At 40.4% G+C, this 15,883-nt stretch overlaps 1 protein-coding gene across 8 annotated transcripts in view; it reads left to right on the top strand.

Annotated features, from left to right (window-relative positions):
* Positions 1-15,465, top strand: part of TEC (tec protein tyrosine kinase) — a 134,375-nt gene extending 118,910 nt beyond the window's left edge. For 7 of the 8 annotated variants that reach the window (XM_056557646.1, XM_056557672.1, XM_056557628.1 and 4 more), the window contains 3 exons: positions 6,739-6,857; positions 11,628-11,785; positions 14,685-15,465. In XM_056557646.1, the coding sequence (XP_056413621.1) occupies positions 6,739-6,857; positions 11,628-11,785; positions 14,685-14,756 (349 nt within the window). In that variant the 3' untranslated portion in view covers positions 14,757-15,465. The remainder of the gene's footprint in view (positions 1-6,738; positions 6,858-11,627; positions 11,786-14,684) is intronic. The other variant, XM_056557682.1, reaches the window with a different exon arrangement.
* Positions 15,466-15,883: the final 418 nt, after the last annotated feature.

Below are 15,883 nucleotides of genomic sequence, written 5' to 3'. Positions count from 1 at the left end.
ATTTTTTGGTAAAATTACTAATGTCACTGCAAAGTAGAATTGGTGGTTTAAAAAATAAGCCATAATATGGAATTTTATGTGCAAAATTTTAAGTGTTATGATTTTTAGAAAGTGATGAGGAAAAAATGAAAATGCAAAAACGGAAAAACGCTGAGTCCTTAAAGGGGTTGTTATTTTTTATATATCAACTGGTCCCCGAAGTTAAACAGATTTGTAAATTACTTCTATTCAGTACTTATGAGCTTCTGAAGTTAAGGTTGTTCTTTTCTGTCTAAGTGCTCTCTGATAACACGTGTCTCGGGAACCGCCCAGTTTAGAGGCAAATCCCCATAGCAAACCTCTTCTAAACTGGGTGGTTCCCGAGACATGTGTCATCAGAGAGCACTTAGACAGAAAAGAACAACCTTAACTTCAGAAGCTCATAAGTACTGAAAGGATTAAGATTTTTTAATAGAAGTAATTTGCAAATCTGTTTAACTGGAGCCAGTTGATATATATAAAAAGTTTTTTCCTGGGCAACCCATTTAAGGGGTTAAAGGTAAACTGTCAGCTTGCTGCCCCCACACTAACCAGCGGTACTTGCTTGTAGTGCGGGGGACGCTGATCAGTTTGTAGCGGCCTACACTCATTTACTGTAAAGCAGTCTAAATGGGTACCATGGGCGTAGGAACCGGTAAATTCATCAAGTGGCGTGCAACTTTTGATGAATTTGGGGCCGGAAAGGTAACATCAAACGCGACTTTTCTGCTTTAAATAGTACACATACTAGACAACAATTGATGAATTCCCCTCATTATTACAATACATATTACCATCATACTGTTACTGACCACATCCTCTATACTAAGACCAGTATTACCAATAATACCAGTATACAAGGAGGAATATTATCACCATACATATTACCATAATACTGTGCTAGTCAGTAGGGTTGTAAACAGTGCAGTCAGTGTATAGCAGCAATGTCCTGAGCGTCACACTATTCTACAACAAAGTTACACTTCTATCTAATGGTGATACCTCCAAATCTGTTCATCGCTGCAGGCTCTCTCACCCTCCTTGTGACTCCTCCAGCAAAATAGTGAATACAGCTCCAATTGTACTTTGTAATTACATTAATCATTTCACCAACAAATCTACGGTGAAACAAAAAAATATTTGGGGGTGAAATGGAAAAAAAATTATTTTGTAATTTTGGAGGCTTCTGTTTCTAAGCAGAGCACTTGTTGGTTACAATTACACATTATCCTTATTCTGTAGGTCCGTACAATTAAAGTGATACCCAGTTCATAAAAGTTTTGTTTTAATTTACTAATCTACTTTACTATTGTAATTTTTTTTTACAAAATGTTTTATTTTTCCGTATACAGGGATGCATAGGGGATAATTCATTGCGCTGTGATCTGTAGATTTTATTGGTACCATTTTTGTTTTTGATGGACTTTCTGATTCATTTTTTCTGGTATATGAAGTGACCATAAATGCCCAATTCTGGAATTAGTTTTTCTTTTTTAACATTTAGACCATTGACCATGCAGTTTAATTAACATTATATATTAATAGTTTGGACATTTATGCAAGTGTTGATATAACATATGTTTATTTACATTGTTTTAACCTGTTAAAGTAAAACAGTTACACGTTCACCCACACTAAACCCAATACACCTGGTTATAGTGCGGGTGAACAGGAGACCGATGCGGGGTCTCTGACTTATATACATACCTGCATACCGGCGCCCGGTCCCTCTGAAGATCTTCTACTGTCTTCTCTAAATTGTGCGCTGGAGGCATGCCCGCTGGCTGGAATTGAATATTCATGGTTGCTGGTCACACCACCAGCGCACAATTTAGAGAATACAGAAGAGGAGCTTCAGAGGGACTGGGCCCCACATTGCAGTTATGTATATAAGTATGAGACCCCACATCGTTCTTCTGTTCACCTGTACTATAACCCAGTGTATTGGGTGACTGTTCTCCTTTAAGGATGCAGGGCGGACCTGTACGCCCTGGTCCCATTACCAGGATTTGAAGCCTGCTCACAAGCTGAGCTCGCTTCAAACCCAGTGGGTCCCGACTGCTATCTGCAGCCAGGACCCAGGGTTAATGCCAGGCACCGCCGAACAGGCCGATGCCTGGCATCAGCCCTTTAGTCGCCGCAATCAAAGTTGATTGTGGGGTCTAAAATTAAAGTAAAAGGATACCAGCAGCTAAGTGGAGCCGATCGGAACCATTGTGGTGAAACCGCAAATCCTGTGTGGACGACGGTAGGGCCCTTTCCTGCCTCCTCGCTGTCCGATCGGTCCCTGATGCTTCAACCAGGCTCTGCAGGCTGGAGCAGCAGAGCACCAAAAACACTGATCAATGCTGCTCTCTGGAATAGCATTGATCAGTATATGCAATAAAAAGTGGGGGGCAAAAAAAAGTGTTGAAAAAAAGTTAATAAAAGTGAATTAACCCCTTCCTAATAAAAGTTTGAATCCCCCTTTTTTTAAAATAAAATAATGTAATAAAAAATTAAAATAATCATGTGGTACCGCAGCATGCGTAAATGTCCAAACTATGTAAGGATAGCTAAACCACATGGTCGATGGCGTACCAAAGTCCAAAATTGTGCATTTTTGGTCACTTCATATACTATAAAAAAATGAATAAAAAGCGATCAAAGAGTCCCATCAAAATAAAAATGGTAAGGATAAAAACTACAGACCATGGCACAAAAAATGAATCCACGTATAGCCATGTATGCAGAAAAATTAAAAAGTTATAGGGGTCAGAAGATGACAATTTTAAACATACAAATTTTGGTGCATGTAGTTCAAATTTTTTTTTAAGTAGTAAAATAAAATAAAACCTACATAAATTGGGTATCCTTGTAACCGTATGGACCTACAGAATAAATATAAGGTATAATTTTTACCGAAAAGTGCACTGTGTAGAAACCGAAGCCCCCAAAATTTACAAAATGGAGTGTTTTTTTATTTCACCCCACTAAAGTTTTTTGTTTTGTTTTGCCACTGATTATGTTATTACAAGGTTTTGCCTTTGTTCCTCCTGAAGACGGTGTGATGACACTGAAACATGTAGAGGAAGGCAATCTGTTCAGTTTTTAATAGCGCTTTGTTCCTGTAAGACATACTAATACACTGCTACCTAGGTGGAAGTACCTGTAGGTCCCACCTACAATCGCCTTCAGGCGAGGGTGTAATAGCCAGCAGGCTATACCTAGCACGCAAAAAATCTCCATACCAAGCCTGTAGGCCGCACCACTGTACTATATCTATTATCTATCTCTGTGGTACCACTGAGATAGGTGACAAGTGTAAGAGCCTGTAGGCCGCACTATTACAGCTGAGTAACTACTCCACACTGTAGAGTGGGTCAGCTGTAACTGTCCCAGTGGTTATCAGAGAGTGTGTGTTATAGGTACCTGCGGGTCCCGCCATTAAGGGGAGGCGAGGCAGTGGCAGTGGGAGCTAGTGGGTTATAACTAGCATGCAATTACATTTCTATCTCAAGGTGTAAGAGCCTGTAGGCCGCACCAATGTACCACTTTCTAACTCCTACCTAAAGGTATCACTAGGATAGGTGATAAGTGCTAGAGCCTGTAGGCTGCACTATTACAGCTGAGGAGCTACTCCACACTTAGTGTGGATCAGCTGTAACTATCTCAATTTATACCAGTTAATGTGTGCTGGAGGTTAGATACCCAGATACTCCTGGGAATACTATACAGGAGTGGATGTGAATTTGGCCAATTCACGCCACTCACATAAGAATTCAGGACCAGCGCGACTTTTAAATTGCACTTCACCATTTTATATGGATTATAATAAAAGCTAAGTTTTAATAGGTGGTCTGAAATAAGGGACCTTTAGTGCCCTGAGCTTCGGCTACAGGGTTTTTGTGTAAATTCTATAGTTGTGGTCCCAGACTGACCTGGGTATAATTTTTGTGAATATGTCACAGTTACGCCGGCACACGGCTCACTGCACACATAGGGCTGCCGCAGGAAAGCCCTGTGTGTATAATGAGCGTGGGATACGCAGCGTATTTCCCGCTGCTGACGCAAATTTTGCGCAGCGTGAAATATGCTGCGTATATGCCAGGTGGGAACGCACGCTAAGTCTCTATTAACATATTGTAAAGCCACAGCTCAGCTTTCAGTTTACCAGAGCTCATTAAAGTGGACCTGTGTACAACCCCAAAAAACATGAGATTTTATTGTCATTTACTTAGAGTGCCCTGATCACACACCTTTTTGCAGCTTCTTGATACCCCCTTCTGTTCCTGAGATATGATATTCCTGAGACAGAATAACAGGAGTTATCAGTGTATCCTAAACTATTTATTGGGGTTGGCAACAGGTCCTCTTTAAGATATGGAAGCTGAGCTTTGATTGGTTGTTATAGGCAAAACCTACAGTTTTGATTCCAGGCAGATTAATATATGGCTCGCGTGTGCAAAATTTGGTTTAAAAATGACCAAATTTTGAAATGGAATACACACAAACTTAGCTTTGTTTGCACCATGATCTCCATGACCTAGGTTTGTGCATATTGTGAAAATTGCCATTTGTTGTGTTTGCAGCATATTTACTGAAATCAAAAGCTATTTTAATCAAACTTTTAACAACATTTTAACTTTTTAAACATTTTAACAGGTCACGTTACATTTTAACATAGGACCCCTTATTTGATAGCAGGTTAACAAGTCTTGCATCCATTGAACCTGTGTGTTTTTGGACATTTTCTGCTTTAATTTGCAAGATGTCAGAATAGGCTCCCAGAGCTGCGGTTTGGATGTAAACTGCCTCCCACCCTCATAGATCTTTTGCTTGAGGATGCTCCAAGGGTTCTCAATAGGATTGAGGTCAGGGGAGGATGGAGGCCACACCATGACTTTCTCTCTTTATCCCCATAGCCGCCATTGATGCAGAGGTATTCTTTGCAGCATGACATGGTGCATTGTCATGCATGAAGATAATTTTATTACAGAAAGTTATTATGGAAGTGGTCAGTCAGAAACTCCACATTCTATGCAGAGGTCATCTTTACACCTTCAGGGACCCTAAAGGGGCTGACTAGCTTTCTTCCCATGATTCCGGCCCAAAACATGACTCCACCACCGCCTTGCTGACGTCGCAGCCTTGTTGGAACAGGGTAGACGTCCACCAACCATCCACTACTCCATCCATCTGGACCATCTAGGGTTACACGGCACTCATCAGTGAACAGGACTGTTTGACAATTAGTCTTCATGTATTTTTCTGCCCACTGCAGCCGTTTCTGCTTGTGAGCATTGGTTAGTGGTCGCTGAATAGAAGGTTTATGCATAGTTGCAAGACTCTGGAGGACTCTACACCTTGATGTCCGTGGGACTCCAGAGCTCAGCAGCTTCATATATCTGTTTGCTGCTATGTAATGGTATTTTAGCAGCTGCTCTCTTGATCTGATGCATGGATCTGGCAGAAATCTTTTTCAATTTGCCTTTATCTGCACAAACCCATCTGTTCTCTGAATCAGCCACAAATCTCTTAATAGTGCGATGATCACGCTTAAGTTTTCATGAAATACCTAATGTTTTCATACCTCCTCCAGGCATTGAACTATTTCACTCTTTTCGGCAGCAGAGAGATCCTTTTTCTCCCATATTGCTTAAAAATGGTGCTCTGCTTAATAATGTGGAACACCCACCTTTAGTAATTTTTCCTTAAATTGGGCTCACCTGGCAATCTAATTATCACAAATGTCCAAGATTGTTTTCAGTGATCAAAAGAGCCCTGAGACACAATGTCATTCATGAGTTACACTGAAAAACTAAATATTTAATCTTTGTGACACGTAAATATCATTTGCATAATAATTTGGAACAGGATGTACATCTGTAATTGCTGTTCCTCTCACCCAGAGAGGCATGCTTCTCAATAGATCTGATGAGGCTGTCCGTGGGTTTGGGTTAAAACCCAGATTTAAAGGAGAACTATGGCAAAAATGTACTTAGCTGCTATCCACAAGATGTGGATAAATAGCTGATCGCAGGGGGTCTGACGACTGGACCCCCCCACGATCTCTGGGACAGTACCCGGCGCTCAGTGAGGAGCACATGCTGCAGATGGCACGCATTCCATTCATATCCCATAGAAATTAATGGAGTGTGTACTGTCTACCGGTAGATGATACACACTCCTCATTGTGAGAGCCAGGGTCCTGCCTCTGAGATCGCAGGGGGGGTCTTAGCGGTTGGACTTCCTGCAATCAGCTACTTATCCCCTATCCAGTGGAGAGGGGATAACTTAATATATGCCTTAATACTCCTTTAAAAATAGGAGCAAACACTAGGCCTAGAACTAGTTCAGGACTATTTCAATAACTTTTTCATTCTTAATTTTGAATTACATTTTTACACAGGTCTCCCAAAATTTCAGAAAAGTTGTTTGGCGTATATTTCAATTATCTATCTATCTATTTTATTATTTTCTATTCTGTTCTTTTCTATCTATCTATCTATAATACAAACTTTGTTCATTGTACAGTTCTAATGTAACTTGGGCAGCCATGGAGGGTGCATTTCATCCATGCTGTCAAATATCTTCCTTTCTCTTCTAGCTCCAATGCATTTTCATCAGCAAGAGATAAATGTTGATGTCTGAGGAAGCATTCCCTTGATTTAGTTTATTTCTGAACTGACATTTTAAGTGACATTATTTCAAGCTTTACTGTTCCCTTTTTACATCCAGGTATGTCCTCGATGATCAATACACAAGTTCTTGTGGAGCCAAGTTTCCAGTAAAATGGTCGCCCCCGGAGGTGTTCAACTACAGCAGATTCAGCAGTAAATCGGATGTCTGGTCTTTCGGTAAGAGGGAATGTTTATGTATTAGGCAACCAAAATGTACAGTGGGGTCCTGCAGTGGGCAGCAGTGTGGGTGTGTGCAGATAAGAAGGACCTGTGAAATTCAGATCTTGTCTAAAGCATTTGTTTGGTTATTATTGGTGTGTGGGTTGCTTATCTGCAAATCTGCTATTGATACATATTACAGATTAATATAAAAAAATATAGTTATGGACTGTGAAGAAACAGATTTAGCACATTTAGGTATGTACTCTGATGTTGTGGTCAGGTGAGGTGACTCTCACATTTAATGGCATAAAGGAAAGCCCAGCAAAAACAGGATTTCCTGTATGATTGGATAATCTGATTGTGCAATCAATCCTGCGTATTTGGTAAATGTTGGTATGCCCTAAGATTAGTATAGCCTAGATCTCCAAACTGTGGACCCCCAGATGTTGAAGAACTACAACTCCCAGCATGCTGGGAGTTATAGTTTTGCAAAGCCTGGAGGTCACAGTTTGGAGACCACTGGTATAATATATAAACAGGGACAAAATTAAGGATGCACAGAGGGTGCAGTTGTACCCGGACCCAGGAGGTGTTCATAATGTTTTTCTTTCCTGTATAAGAAGATGGTACTATAAGTAAAGCATTAGAGCTGGGGGCCCTGTTACAGATTGTGCATTAGGGCCCCACATGTTACGCCACTATATATATATATATATATATATATATATATATATATAATCTCGGTTAACGTAAAAGGAGTACTCCGCCCCTAGACATCTTATCCCCTATCCAAAGGATTATCTGTATCTGCTTTCAGATGTGATTTTTATATTGCCCACACCTGTTACTTGCCCCAAGTGAGTTTGAAGGGGTACTTCGGTGAAAACCTTTTTTCGTTTAAATCAACTGGTAGCAGAAAGTTAAACATATTTGTATATTATGAATTCGGGTAGAAAACAGACATGGTGCACATCTACAATCTTGTATAATGATCTGATTGCTTCTCAGCATAATATCAAAAACTAACAGGTTGTTAGTATACATTTTTGATCAAAAAGTACAAGCCCACTCGCCACGTCAAGGCCACCCCCTTCCAACAATCTTATTTTACAATTACAATCCCCCACTTTGAAAGGGTGCCAATAATTTTGTCCAGCCCATTTTTGGAGTTTGGTGTGACATTATGTCCAATTTGCTTTTTTACCCCCCTTTTTTAGTTTAGTTCCAATACACACAAAGGGAATAAACATGTGTATAGCAAAACATGTGTTACTGCAATCCTTTTCTCTGAGAAATACTTCATTTTCTATAAACATTTCACGGGTGCCAACATTTATGGTCATGACTGTATAAATAAATGTACTGCATAAAATTTCACCTTTAAGGCTAAGTTTCTAATTGTTTTTTTTTTTTTTGGGGGGGAGGGGGGGGGGGGGGGAACGCCAAGAAAAACACCAATTCTGCTCCATAGCGTTTTTTCAGCCAAAAAACGCTGCGAGCTGTAAATCAATGAGAAATCGCAAAATTCTTATTCCATGGTGTTTTTTTTTATCCTTTTGGCGTTTTTTCACTCTTTTTTGGCGTTTTTCAGCTCCTTGGTGGTTTTCCAAAATTGCACCATATTGAGCCACTGAGGTTTTTTTTCCCTGAAATCGTGGCGTTTTTCTCCCATAGAAGCCTATGGGAGTAAAAAAACCACCAAGAAAAACACCATGTGGGTTTTAACATTGGCGTTTTTTCAGGAGGTTTTTATTCTCTTCTGGACTTTAGCGATCCAAGAAAGTGATGGAGATACTTTTTTAATAAACTTTCGTAGGGTACCATTCAAAAATGATAATAAAAAATATACTGTAGTGATGGAAAAATTGGACTTAATGAAATCTATCTTTTTTATAACAAAATTTTTATTAATTTTAAACAGGGATCAATTTATGTGGATGGGCAGGGCACTAAAAATATAGCCGACAATAATAAAAATATAGTGTGTGTGTTTTTCACTTTTTATTCTTTATTTTTTAGGTGGTACTGCCACTCCCAGCATGGAACACACACTGTTCCATGATGGGAGTAGCAGTACCTGTACTAATTGACAGATCGCCCCGGGTTCCGTTGTGATCCTCGTGTATAATTTATAGATGCGGCGGCCGCTCTTCTATGGTCCCCTGCGCTGCCATATATATACACCTATTCATATTTCCCGCCGAGAGCTGTGATTGGCCAGATGGTTCCAGACAATCACAACTCTCTGTGGGAAATATGAATAGGTGTATATATATGTCAGTGCAGGGGACCATAGAAGAGCGGCCGGCCGCATCTAGACATTATGCAAGTGGATCACAGCGTGTCAGGAGTGACATTCGCTGTGATCTTTCCTTAACTGCAGGTACTACAGCTCTCAACATGGAACAGAGTGTGCTCCATGATGGGAGTAGTAGTACCTGCAGTTAAGGACAGATCACAGTGGGTATCACTCTTGACATCCGCTGTGATCGTCGTTTCTATTGCAGAGATGTGGAGCGGCTTTATACAGGGCTCACATCTCTGCACTATACTCCGGCCAGTTATATGAATAGAACATCATTCATTCATATTTCCCTCTGAGAGCTGTGATTGGCTGCCACCATCCGGCCAATCACCACTCTGGGCGGAAAATATGAATGAGTGATGTTCTATTGACATCACTGGCCGGAGTACAGAGCAGAGATGCGAGTGCTGTATAGAGCCGCTCCGCATCTCGGCGATATGTCTATTAGTACAGGTACTACTACTCCCATCATTGAACAGTCTACCTAAAAAATTGTAAAAAAAAGTGAAACATGCACACTTTACTAAAAATTAATAAAAATTTGGTAATAAAAATATAAATGTCGTTAAAGAAATTTTTTTTACCATCCCTACTGCGTCCTTTCTTTTTTTTGGTACCCAACAAATTTTGGGTACCAAAAAAAAAGAAAAAAACGCCAAAGGGGCCAAAAATGCAAATTCCACAGAAATGAAAAAACGCCAGGAAAAACACCAAACGCAGGAAATTGCACTGGCGTTTTTACAGGCGTTTTTTCTTGCGTTTTTTTCAAACCAAAAAACGCAGGACAAAAAAAACAAGTAGAAACTTAGCCTTAGGCTTCCATTAGTTTTTTTTTTTGGGCAAAATCGCGAATAAAAATGCCCATTTTGCCGCATGGTGTTTTTTTGTGAAAAAACGCTTCAACCAGATGTTAGCTGCAAGTCAATAGTTAACTGCAAAATGCCATATCCACTTGACGTTTTTCAGTTTGGCGTTTTTTTTTTTTTTATCCTTCTGGTGTTTTTGGGCTCCTTGGCAGTTTTTAGAAGTCTATGGGAGTGAAAAAATGCCAAGAAAATCGACATGTGGGTTTTAACTTTGGCATTTTTGCCAGCGGCTTTTAGTCTTTTTTGGACTTTAGCGATCCAAAAAAGTGATGGAGATACCTTTTTTTTTTTTTAAATTTAGTAGGGTACCATTAAAAAAAATTATAAAAAAGATACAATAGTGATGGAAAAAATTGTATTTATCTAAATGTATCTTGTTATAACAAAATTTTTATTAATTTTTAAACAGGGATCAATTTATGTGTGCGGGCAGGGCACTAAAAATGTAGCTCACAATAATAAAAATGTAGTGTGTGTGTGTTTTTCACTTTATTTTTTTTTTTTTTTTTTAGGTAAGGTAGTACTACTACTCCCAGCATTGAACACACTGTTCCATGATGGGAGTAGTAGTTCCTGTACTAATTGACAGATCGCCCCAGGTCCGTTGCGATCCTTCTGAGTGTATCACTCCTGACACCCTTTGTGATCCTTTTGTATAATGTATAGATGCGGCCGGCTGCTCTTCTATGGTCCCGTGCACTGATGTATATATACACCTATTCATATTTCCCGCAGAGAGCTGTGATTGGCCAGATTGTTCCAGCCAATCACAAGTCTGTGGGAAATATGAATAGGTGTATATATACATCAGTGCAGGGGACCATAGGAGAGCAGCCGGCCGCATCTATACATTATACAGAAGGATCACAAAGGGTGTCAGGAGTGATACACTCTGTGATCTGTCTGTTAATGCAGGTACTACAGCTCCCAGCATGGAGCAGAGTGTGCTCCATGTTGGGAGTAGTAGTACCTGCAGGTAAGAACAGATCACAGCAGGTATCACTACTGACATCCGCTATGATCGTCATATCTATTGTAGAGATGGAGCAGCTTTCTCCTGCGCTCGCATCTCTGCACTATACTCGGGCCAGTGATGTGAATAGAACATCACTCATTCATATTTCCTTCTGAGAGCTGTGATTGGCTGCCACCATCCGGCCAATCACCACTCTGGGCGGAAAATATGAATAAGGTGAATTTTTATTCACATTACTGGCCGGAGTATAGTGCAGAGATGCAAGAGCTGTATAGAGCCGCTCCGCGTCTCCGCTATATTATGGACGATCGCATCGGGTGTCAGGAGTGATATGTCTATTAGTAATAATAGTCTATAAGTATAAAAAATGTCTAAACAAAAAAACACATGATAAATTAGTAAAAATGCACTGTAAAATGCATTCCACAATACACAAAAAAATAGAGTATTTGCTTTTTGCTCTATCAAAAAAAGACCCACAAAAAAGACGCAATGAAAGTCACTGCGCAAATTTTTGCTCTAAAAAATAGGGGTCAACTCAACGATCAATCTCCCCATGTCTCTATCTTACCAGAACCTATTTTGCTATGGTGAAAGTCAGCTGACTGTCATGTGGCTTTTCTGATATTTCTTTCAAGGTGTGTTAATGTGGGAAGTATTCACAGAGGGTAAGATGCCCTTTGAGAGTTATTCGAACGTGGAGGTGGTAGAAATGGTATCAAGAGGAGAAAGACTCTATAGACCACGACTGGCAACAAACAAAATATACACTATTATGATGGCATGCTGGAATGAGGTAAGGTTACAGCTGATGGGTCTCCTAAATACCAAAATTGCAATATCTGTGTATACGTGATATCCACGTGCTCAGTGTAGGTATGGCAGCATCTCTAGCCACAATCGAGTATGAAAAATACTAAAAGGAGTTATCCAGCTTTGTTAAATAGGATAGAAAATCATTATTAGATCAGCAGGGGCCTGACTACTGGCATCCCCACCGACCAGTGAACACCACTGCGATTGCGAGTTGTAACCTGGTGAAGTGCGCTGCAGTGCTCTTCATTCCCTGACTGGCCGCTCAATTTGACTTTTTCACTCCATTGACAAATGCAGTGATTTGATTGACAGCCGAGGAGTGAAGCTAGCACTGCCGTGCACTTTAGTTACTATTACTCATGATCACAGCGGGTCTCAGGACTGAGCCCAAATGCTATCTTAACTTTTCACATGTCTGGACGGCATGCCAAAAGTTTTTGCAAATAACACTAATGTTTTCAAGACTGTGTACTAAATATATTGTTTTGTCCTGATGTATCTAAAATGAAAAGCCAAGGTAACTTTGCAGTTGGTTTGGATTAAAAATCTCCTATATTTTATGTCTACAGTTCTTATGCACTTGAATGTATCTCATCTCCATGGTTACAGCCTACTAACAATCTCTGTATAGTTAGGTACTGCAGTCGTATTCTTTTGTGTTTGTGTCCTATTTGCTCCTAACCTACCAAATAAATGTTATTACTGTATAGTCTGTTACCATGAACACCCATAGATCTGCATGGAAGCTGTAGCTACAAAATGGAAGGAAGTTGTTAATAAAGACAATTTGCAATAAAAGGTTGGGACAATAAAACAAATTATACATAAACAGTCCATTATAAAAAAAAAAATATATATATATACTAAAATACAAATGCAATATATGCCCATTGTTTTCAATTGAAATACATACCACAGTTAAATATGCTGGAATAAGTGAAATGTCACATATTCTGAGCATATTCCTCAGTGATGCAGGATGTCGATTACCCCCAATTAATCAGAGCAAATGGGTGTCCATGACCATAATAAAAAATGTGGTCCAAAGTGTCACAAAGATGTAGCAGAAATAGTTAAGGGTATGTTCACACGCGCGGATTTTAAGGGTATGTTCACACGTGCGGATTTTCAGCGGATTTTACGCTGAAGATCCGCTAGTGAAGGCCCGCTCTATGCTGACTTTACATGTGCCTGCTCATAGTGGCAATACGTCGCAGTCGCAGTATACTCGCACATTGCGGGAGCTCTCTGCTTAGCTCAGACCAGGGAGAGCGGCCGCGATGTGCGGGTACGCGGCACACATCGCTGCAGTGTGTCTGCTCGTAGCGGCGTATTGCTGCTACCAGCAGGCACATGTAAAGCCAGCATAGAGCAGGGCCTTCACCAGCGGATCCGCAGCTAAATACGCAGCGAAAATCCGCATGTGTGAACGTACCCTAAGGCTGTATTTATACTGCAGAATTTCCTCACTTCTCCATGCAAAAACCATGGCACATAGGAATCCATGTGTAATTAAATCCCCAGTGATTTCAATGGAAGTTCTTGATAAGGATTATTCTCAGTGAGGAAATTCAGTGAGAAAATTCTGCCATGTGATTGCCGCCTTCGGTGGAAGGTCTGCCCATGCATATTCTGTTGGCGTAAGGATCATCTCAGGCAATGCATTTACGAGCAGAAAATCTTTATTCCCGATTCCAGAGGAAGAATAAACATGTCAATTCTTTAAGCAGAATTCCACATTGATGTCAATGCGATTCTGAATGCTGTCTGGAATCTGTGTGTTAAAGGGGTACTCTGGTGGAAATTTTTTTTTTTATCAACTGATGCCAGAAAGTTAAACAGATTTGTAAATCACTTCTATTAAAAAATCTTAATCCTTCCAGTACTCATTAGCGGCTGTATACTACAGAGGAAATTATTTTCTTTTTGGATTTCTTTCTGACTGACCACAGTGCTCTCTGCTGACACCTCTGTCCATGTCAGGAACTGTCCAGAGCAGGAGAACATCCCCATAGCAAACATATACTGCTCTGGACTGTTCCTAAAATGGACAGAGGTGTCAACAGAGAGCACTGTGTTGTGACAGAAAAGAAATCCAAAAGAAAAGAAGTACTGGAAGGATTAAGAATTTTTAATAGCAGTCATTTACAAATCTGTTTAACTTTCTGGCACCAGTTGATAAAAAAAAAAAAAAAGTTTTCCACCGGAGTACCCCTTAAGGCACAAGATATTCAGCACAAATTCTGCACACATTCTGTGTTACGCAAAACTGCGATTTTTTTCAGCCAGCTTGGCAGAACGGAATCTCAGCAGAAGTACAGAAATTGTTCTGTGTGACCATAGCCCTGGCCCCCAAATTTCTGCAGTTCTGTGGCTCATTTTACCTTTCAGAGGGGCCCCTCAGTCAGCTGTTTGAATCAGGTCCGATTTGATTACACTTCTGGCTTTGGCTCATAAACTGCCAAGTGGAAACGCAGTCGAAAACAGGATGTTTTATTAAAAAAAATAATAATAATTTTACCAAATGTATTAAAAATAGTGTTTATTGTAACTTTATTTTTTTTATAATGTTAATATGATTTATGTATTTTTTTCTACCTGTACTATATGGGTGTATAGAGATAATGGGCACTTGAGGTGATTGATCCTGTTTGTGGGCACTTGAGGAGATCAGCCCTTCCCTGTGGGCACTTAAGAAAATTGCCCCCTTGTGAGCACTTGCTGCTCATTTACTTATAACTTTCAGGACAAGCTTACATGGGTTTGGACAGTAAGAAGTCATAGGTTCTCTGATTTTCTTAATATAGGTAGTATTGTTTTACATGTATATTTTACAGATATTGATTTTTAATTATGCACTTTGTTTATTTTTTTTTTAGAAACCAGAAGCACGTCCCAGATTTTATGACCTGTTGATTCATATAGGACAAATCCTTGAAGGAGATGTGTGATGAACATTACAGTACTGGACACTGTCATTGGAGATGTTAGGAAGTGATCTGAACTGTTGGACACGTCTGCCATCCCTACATGACTTATTTTCCTGTGTTTGCACACTACGTGTTTTAAAGATTACAGATTATCCCACCTCATGTTCAGTACCCATGATATTGTGAAAACCATGGATTTAGATTTTGGATATATGTTCATGCTTCTGGACTTCCTGGAAAAGTTATCAGTGAGCAGGATTGAATGGATTAAATCTGCACTATAACAGCAACCACATCTTGCAACAAATAACAAGTAGTATATAGTGAAAATACACTATAGAGCCTAGAGAATAGTATGTGGACACAGTGGCATAGTGTTGGCAGAACCCGGGAACCCTGGTCAGACAGAAGTCAGCCGAACCTGGGTTCAGCCAACTGCCTAATGCATATGGCGACCTCCTGATTCTCCATTGACAGTCTTTGTCTGTGAAGAGAAGGGTTGGACATGTTAAATTACAACTGCCGAACCCTTTTGTTATGGGAGAGATAAGCCATCACCACACATAAATATTCTACAAATAGAGATAAACAGGTATCCGCACTCACCGCGAAGAAACAGCAGACCGACTCTCCTGGACTCTAGGATATACCTGGCATCAAGCTGGTAGCAGGGCGCTCAGAGTGGAGGCGACTTCCGGCAAAGTTTCGTGCAAGATGTGCTTCTTCCGGCGCCCTGAGCGCCCTCTTACCAGCTGGATGCTGGGTATATCCTAGAGTCCAGGAGAGTCAGTCTGCTGTTTCTTCGCGGTGAGCGTGGGTGCCTGTTTATCTCTATTTGTATATTGTTGAGTGACTTTGGATTTCTTGGTCCCCAGCACCCCCGGACTCAAGGGCACTAGGACTCCGCGTGGCCACAGTGACAGTTCGTTAGGCTCCACATTATATGCTGTTATACAGCTGGGATATAGGTGTCGGTCCCTCTTTACAGCAGTGCCCTCTGTTTTGTGTTTGTCAGTACACATGAATATTCATCTGTGTCAATTGTCCATGTGTATGGGGAAGTTGGGAGAGATCATTCAGCCAACAACTATTGAAAGTGCATGGTCACTTTTAGGGGTCCATAATGTCAAAGGCAGGCTGTGCATGGA

The sequence above is a fragment of the Hyla sarda genome, chromosome 1, assembly GCF_029499605.1.
Source record: "Hyla sarda isolate aHylSar1 chromosome 1, aHylSar1.hap1, whole genome shotgun sequence".
Lineage (NCBI taxonomy): Eukaryota > Metazoa > Chordata > Amphibia > Anura > Hylidae > Hyla > Hyla sarda.
Note: the sequence above shows the minus strand (reverse complement) of the source record. Positions and strands in the feature narration are given on the sequence as shown.